The following is a 7444-nucleotide window of genomic DNA, read 5'->3' on the forward strand; positions in this document are numbered from 1 at the left end:
TAGTGGAGTTCCTCAGGGATCAGTTTTGGGACCAATCTTATTTAATCTTTTTATTACTGACCTTGGCACAAAAAGTGGGAGTGTGCTAATAAAGTTTGCAGATGATACAAAGCTGGGAGATATTGCCAATTCAGAGAAGGATCGGGATATTATACAGGATGACCTTGTAAACTGGAGTAATAGTAATAGGATGAAATTTAATAGTGAGAAGTGTAAGGTTATGCATTTAGGGATTAATAACAAGAATTTTAGTTATAAGCTGGGGACACATTAATTAGAAGTAACGGAAGAGGAGAAGGACCTTGGAGTATTGGTTGATCATAGGATGACTATGAGCTGCCACTGTGATATGGCTGTGAAAAAAGCTAATGCGGTTTTGGGATGCATCAGGAGAGGTATTTCCAGTAGGGATAAGGAGGTTTTAGTACCATTATACAAGGCACTGGTGAGACTTCACCTGGAATACTGTGTGCAGTTCTGGTCTCCCATGTTTAAGAAGGATGAATTCAAACTGGAACAGGTACAGAGAAGGGCTACTAGGATGATTCGAGGAATGGAAAACTTGTCTTATGAAAGGCGACTCAAGGAGCTTGGCTTGTTTAGCCTAACTAAAAGAAGGTTGCGGGGAGATACGATTGCTCTCTATAAATATATCAGAGGGATAAATATCGGAGAGGGAGAGGAATTATTTAAGCTCAGCACCAATGTGGACACAAGAACAAATGGGTATAAACTGGCCACCAGGAAGTTTAAACTTGAAATTAGACAAAGGTTTCTAACCATCAGAGAAGTGAAGTTTTGGAATAGCCTTCCCAGGGAAGCAGTGGGGGCAAAAGATCTATCTGGCTTTAAGATTCTACTCGATAAGTTTATGGAGGAGATGGTATGATGGGATAATGGGATTTTGGTAATTAATTGATCTTTAAATATTCAGGGTAAATAGGCCTAATGGCCTGTGATGGGATATTAGATGGGTGGGATCTGAGTTACCCAGGAAAGAATTTTCTGTAGTATCTGGCTGGTGAATCTTGCCCATAGGCTTAGCTGATTGCCATATTTGGGGTTGGGAAGGAATTTTCCTCCAGGGCAGATTGGAAGAGGCCCTGGAGGTTTTTCGCCTTCCTCTGTAGCATGGGGCATTGGTCACTTGAGGGAGGATTCTCTGCTCCTTGAAGTCTTTAAACCATGATTTGAGGACTTCAATAGCTCAGACATAGGTGAGGTTTTTCATAGGAGTGGGTGGGTGAGATTCTGTGGCCTGCGTTGTGCAGGAGGTTGGACTAGATGATCAGAATGGTCCTTTCTGACCTTAGTATCTATGAATCTATGGGTAGCACCTTGAAACTTACAGGGTGGAACTCATACATCTAGGAACAAAGAATGCAGACCATGCTTACACAATGGAAGACTCTATCTTGGGAAACAGTAACTCCAAAAAAGGATTTTAGGGGTCATGGTGGCTAATCAGCTGAACACAAACTCCCAGTGTGATGCCGTGGTCAAAAGGGTTAATTTAATCCTTGGATGTATGACCAGGAAAATCTCTAGTAGGAATAGGGCTGCCAACTTTCTACTCACACAAAACCGAACACCCCTGCCCCACCCCCTGCCCTCCTCCGAGGCCCCTCCCATGCTCTGCCCCTTCTCTGAGGCCCACCCCCTACTCACTCCATTCCCCTCCCCCGTCGCTTGCTCACCCCACCATCACTCACTTGCTCATGGAGTTGGGGTGTGGGAAGGAGGGAGGGCTCCAGCTGGGGGTGTGCTTGCGGGCACTGGGGTGGGGCCAGGGATGAGGGGTTTGGTGTATGAGAGGGGGCTCCAGGCTGAGGCAGAGGTTTGGGGTGTGGGAGGAGGTACGGGCTCTGGGCTGGAGGTGTGGGTTCTGGAGTGGGGCCAGAAATGAGGGGTTTGGGGTGTAGGAGGGGGATACAGGCTGGGGCAGGGGGTTGGAGTGCAGAGGAGGTGAAGGCTCTGACTGAGGGTGTGGGCTCTGATGTGGGGCCAGGGTTGAGGGATTTGGGTTGCAGGAGGGGGGCTCCGGGCTGGGTCTGAGGGATTCAGAATGTGGGAGGGAGCTCTGGGCTGCGGTAGGGGTGCAGGGGGGTGTGAGGGCTGGGGGTGTGGGCTTTGGGGTGGGGCCAGGGATGAGGGGTTTGGAGTATGGGAGGGGGCTCCGGGTTGGGATTGAGGGGTTCAGAGGGTGGGACGCAGATCAAGGCTGGGGCTGGGGCAGGGGGCTGTGGCCCGGGGGGGTGGATCAGGGGTGCGAGCTCCAGGGAGAGCTTATCTCAAGCAGCTCCCAGAAGCAGCCAGCATATCCTCCCTCCGGCTCCTACACAGAGACATGGCCAGGCGGCTCTGTGCACTGCCCCATCCACAGGTGCTGACCTGCAGCTTCAATTGGCCAGGATTCCCAGCCAATGGGAGCTGCGGGGGCAGTGCTTGGGGTGGAGACAGCATGCGAAACCCCCGGGCTGCCCTACAGGTGGGAGCAAGAAGGGGGACATGCCGGCTGCTTCCCAGGAGCCGCACACCGCGGAGGCTAGCAGGGAGCCTGCCAGCCCTGTGGCGCGACGGCCCCAGTTGGACAGTCAACAGTCTGATCAGCAATGCTGATCAAAGCCACCAGGATCCCTTTTCAATTGGGTGTTCCAGTTTAAAACCGAACACCTGGTCACTAAGTAGAAAGGTTATATTATCTCTGTATTTGGCACTGCTACAACTGCTACTAGAATACTGTGTCCAGTTCTGGTGTCCACAAGACCAGAAGGATGATAATAAATTAGAAAAGGTTCAGAAAAGAGCCACAAGAATGACTGAAGGATTGGAAAATATGCCATATGAGTCTATAGTGATAGACTCAAGGAGCTCAGTCTATTCAGTTTAATGAAGAAAAGGTTAAGGGGTGACTTGGTCACAGTACATATGTATCTATGTGCAGAACAGCAATTTTGAAATTGAGGGCTCTTCACACTAGCAGACAAAGGTACAACAGATTCAATGGCTAGAAGCTGAAGCTAGACAAATTCACAGTAGAAATAAGGCACAATCTCGCCTCTTCCAAGCCAGGGCTTCTCAAAAGGATACTGCCCATAACTCTATATCTAAAGTAAATCTAAGGAGCTGGACACAAGTAGTGGCTGCATTTGTTGTCTTTTTAAGATTGTGGTTTTTTAATTATATATTTATGTGTGATTTTAAGTTTGAAATATATCAGATTCCTGGGCTCCATATATGACATGAGGAGTCAACAGCTTGTCACAAATGTTCCCATGAATCCCTTTTGCAGTCCTAACTATGAGTTAACCAGCAAATGGCAATAGGACTGTGTCTGGGGCACACACACTACGGCCAAAGCAGTATGTATTACTGCAGTCAATTTACCTTCACACATTTTCCCTTCACCACTGTAACCCAGTTTGCATGTGCACTTGTACAGCTTTGGAATGTTTTGACAAATAGCATCTGGATGACAGTCATCAGTCCTTTGGGCACACTCATCCACATCTGTTAAAAAAAACAAACAAACAGATTCATGACAGATGTCAGAAGGTGTAACATGAGAATGTTTGGTTGGTTGCTGAATGGTCATGTGCATGTATGTGCACACACACATGCATGTGCAAGAAAGAGACACCCGAGACATGCTTGCATGATGGTTGTATGTGTGGATGTGTGCATATTAGCACAAGCTTGCATGATTATATATATGCATACATTTGCACAAGTATCTGCATTTATACATTATGGGCAAGATCTTCAGGTGCTGTAAATCAGCGTAACTCCATGGAGTTATACTGTACTGTATTAACAGCAGCAGAAAATACGGCCCTGTGTCTCTGTATGGAGCTAAGAATCAGACACACACACAGACAGAATTAATCTATAGACTCCCAAACCACTAGTTATTGAAAAAAAATCATATTTCAAACCTGTGACATCACTCTTAGGAAGCATGACATTCTTTAAACTAACAAAAAGGTCTCACAAAAAATGAACACTCACTCAGTCAAGAGTTTCAAAAATCACAACCCCAGACACGCCAGACTTTTACTTACCATTAAACAGATGGTTATTCAAGTGTTTTTATTGCTCCCAAATTAGCTTTTTTAAATAAAAAGTGAAAGTCACATCTGGTAAGCAATGTTGCTGAAACACACAGCAGGCAGTCACCTTTCAAGAAGCACATAGTATACACAGCTAAAACATCCAGCTGGAAACTTCAGTGCAGGGGGAGTGAGGAATAAGAAAGATCAGCAAAAGAGGAATTCCTGGATATGAAGGAGGAGTTGTAGACGGCCATCAAAGAAGAATGACAGAGAGGGGAAGACATCATCAGAACACGAGTTTCTAGGGCAGCAGACAAAGATGCAAATCAGCACAAACAGAATGAATTCCCATGGATGGTCAAGGGGAAGGAGATCAGCAGAAAAGGCAGTTCTGTAGGAAAGGAAGTTGTAGACGGGAAGGATCTGAGACTGCAGACAAATCAGCAGAAGTGGAGGTCCTTCTTGAGTCTTAATACAGTATTTGGTGGCTATATCATAAGTACCCAAGCTTTCCCCCTTCTTCTCCTTCCTCCCCAATGTGGATCACATTGTAACAGAGAGATTATGAATGGAAGAGAAGGTGTCCCATGAGTCAATCGTACTGATCACCTTCTCCTTCCACATATCACCTCACATCCCGTAGTAACTAGAGCAATTGCTTATGAGGAAGAATATTAATATGGTTTTAGCTTCTTTTAAAGCAGTTTAGCAGCAGGGAACAAGACAACAGGCCAGCATCATATGACCAACTGGCTCAACACGCCATGATCAAATACTCTGCTGAACCTCAATGGCCCACTGAACAGAGACTGCAAATCTTTGGTCTAGATAATAGTGATGGATGCCCTACAAATACCTCTGATCAAGATCATCAGGAAATGAGAGGAAGACCAATGCTGGGGTGGCGAGATTAGCAGAAGGTGGGATCTTGGGACAGGATAAGGAAAACCATTATAAGGGAAGCTTTTGAGTCTTGGGAGTGGTCAGCAAAGAAGGTTCTGGAGGTGAGAGGAATTACCAGAAGACCTTCAATTAGATATGGATGTACAGCACTGAGACAGAAAACTGGTATGGGATGGAGGAGATCAGTTGTCAACAAACCTTAAATGTGTATAAATTAAGCTCATGCATTATCTCAAAGTAACTACTCCCACTCTCCATGTATCTGTCTGCACACTGGGATGTTTGTAGATGTACCTGTCTATGGAGAGCACTGTCACAGAGACGACACACTCAAGAGTGTTTTTCTCTTAAAACTAAAATGCATAAATGTCAAACAGATACTGTGCCTTGTCCATAGTGGTTGTTTCAGGTTTTTAGGGTTTTTTATTATTAATTATTATTATTATTAATTCCTTTGATCTCCAGAATGCACATGAAGAATGGGAGTGAAAAGGCAGCATTAGTGTATATTGCAGAATGAAAGTTGATTTAAAGTTACTGTACACATTGGGTGAGATTTCTTCTCCTACTGAATGTAGTCTGAGCTGGAAAGAGAGGCTCTGGGGAAGGAAACTAAGAGCAAACGCTGCAGTCTTAAACTTGGCAGTGAAACTGCTGTGGAGGAGGAAGATGCACGAAGAATTATTAGGTTTATTCCACATTTAATAGAACATTGTTTAGACTGTGATACATCAACCTTGTACTTCTAGATTTTTTCAAAAACACTAAACATCTGTTTTACTTCTTTTAAATTAATTTTGTTATTTGAAGGATTCCTAGTGAGGAAACAAAACTTTAAAATAATTACCACCATCATAATAAAAGTTCAGTCACAGAAATATTTACCACTGTCCATATTATAAACCAACTAAAGCAACCTAACAGTCCACAACGTTTGCACATTTTAATTCAGATAAATTATTTTTCATCTAATAATCTCATATGTTTGAAAAGTGCCAGCCACCTCTGTTGTGCTATGTAAATACTGTATTCATCTAGGATTTGTCCAGCACCCTGTTCAGAAATGAGAGATTTTTAAAAAATAAAATAAAACTATGTTTTTCCCAATTGAAACCAACACAGATAAAAATAACTGTGAAGTTCAGTTCCATTTCTGAACTCTCCCCATCTTCCAAGGATGTTTTAGAGCTGGAGGTCGATTCAAGCCCATTTCTAAAAATAATAGCAGCTAAGGACTGAAAGAGCAAGTGTAACTTTAGAGAGACAAGGTGGGTGAGGCGATATCATCTTTTATTGAACCAACACCCCCCACCCCAGCACACCTTTCAGGATCTACGGATCCTACACACGGCCATCACAATTTGGTATACCTAGTCCAGTGCACTAAATGCCCAAGGACAATAACAGAAGTTGGTCCAATGAAAGACAGTATTTCACCCACCTTGTCTCTCCAGTATCCGGGGCCTCACGGGACTACAGCCGCACTGCATCCAAGTGTCACTTTCGACATGTGAGCAGTCAATGGGACTACTCCACGCAGCTTAAAGTAATGGATCAAAGCCAAGGTTAAGAAACAAACCCCTCCAGCAGCGCCCTGATCTTCACAGGTGCTGAGCACGGGCAGTGTGGGGCCTGAGCCTTAACTTCCCGCACCCCTGCAAGTCCCACTCATTCCACCGCCCCCCCCGCGGGGAGTAAAGTTAAGCAGGCGCGCAGGTGTTTGCGGACTCAGGCCGGGCCAGCAGCCGGTTTCGGGCGGCGAGGCAAAGAGCGAAAGCCGCTGTCCAGGTCTAGAGGCAGCAGGAGCCGTCTGCTGTCAGCGTCAGACGCCCCGGGCGGCGCCGGGCAGCCGGGCTGCATTGGCGGGGCTCGGCAACGCACGGAACTAACCCGGACGCGGGGCTGGGTCACTCACCGGGCAGGAGCAGCCCGGCGGCGCGGACCCGTCCCCGGAGCAGCAGCAGCAGCAGCAGCAGCGCCGCCCCGGCGGAGCAGCGGCGGCCGGACCCCATCGATCGCGCGGCCGCCGGGGCCTGGCGCGTCCCGCAGGAGGAGGAGGAGGAGGAGGAGTGGGGCGGGGGGGGGAGGTGGCGGCGGGCGCCCAGCCTGCCTGGCACCGACACCCGCCTCGCGCCCCGCTCCTGCTGCCGCGCGGCGTGGGGAGGGGGCGCCGAGGGCCTGGCCGCGGGGTCTCCCCCTCATTGCTCTCATGGGCCCCGCCGCAGCCAGGCACCCTGAGAGGGGAGCCTGCGCTGCCTCCCTCCCAGCGCTCTGCCTACGGGTGTGTGTGTGTGTGTGTGTGTGTGTGTGTGTGTCTCTCTCTCTCACGCACACACACACACACACCTGCCCCCCACCTGCAGATACCACCCCCACCCCCCCCACACACACACACACAAATACCCCACCCCAGAAACACCTGCAAACATCCACAGGCAAGGCCAAATATTCGGTCACAGCCACACCCCCCCCCCCTACAGCTATAGATA

At 47.6% G+C, this 7444-nt stretch overlaps 1 protein-coding gene across 6 annotated transcripts in view; it reads right to left on the reverse strand.

Moving 5' to 3' along the window:
- Positions 1-7015, reverse strand: part of SCUBE2 (signal peptide, CUB domain and EGF like domain containing 2) — a 65312-nt gene extending 58297 nt beyond the window's left edge. For 2 of the 6 annotated variants that reach the window (XM_043516773.1, XM_038404482.2), the window contains exons 1-2: positions 6871-7015; positions 3388-3510 (exon numbers count right to left, since the gene is read on the reverse strand). In XM_043516773.1, the coding sequence (XP_043372708.1) occupies positions 3388-3510; positions 6871-6967 (220 nt within the window). In that variant the 5' untranslated portion in view covers positions 6968-7015. Of the gene's footprint in view, positions 1-3387; positions 4039-6396; positions 6848-6870 lie in introns of those variants that run through there. The other 4 variants (XM_043516770.1, XM_043516771.1, XM_043516772.1 and 1 more) reach the window with 4 other exon arrangements.
- Between the last annotated feature and the right edge of the window lie 429 nt (positions 7016-7444).

The sequence above is a fragment of the Dermochelys coriacea genome, chromosome 6, assembly GCF_009764565.3.
Source record: "Dermochelys coriacea isolate rDerCor1 chromosome 6, rDerCor1.pri.v4, whole genome shotgun sequence".
In the NCBI taxonomy this organism is placed as follows: domain Eukaryota; kingdom Metazoa; phylum Chordata; order Testudines; family Dermochelyidae; genus Dermochelys; species Dermochelys coriacea.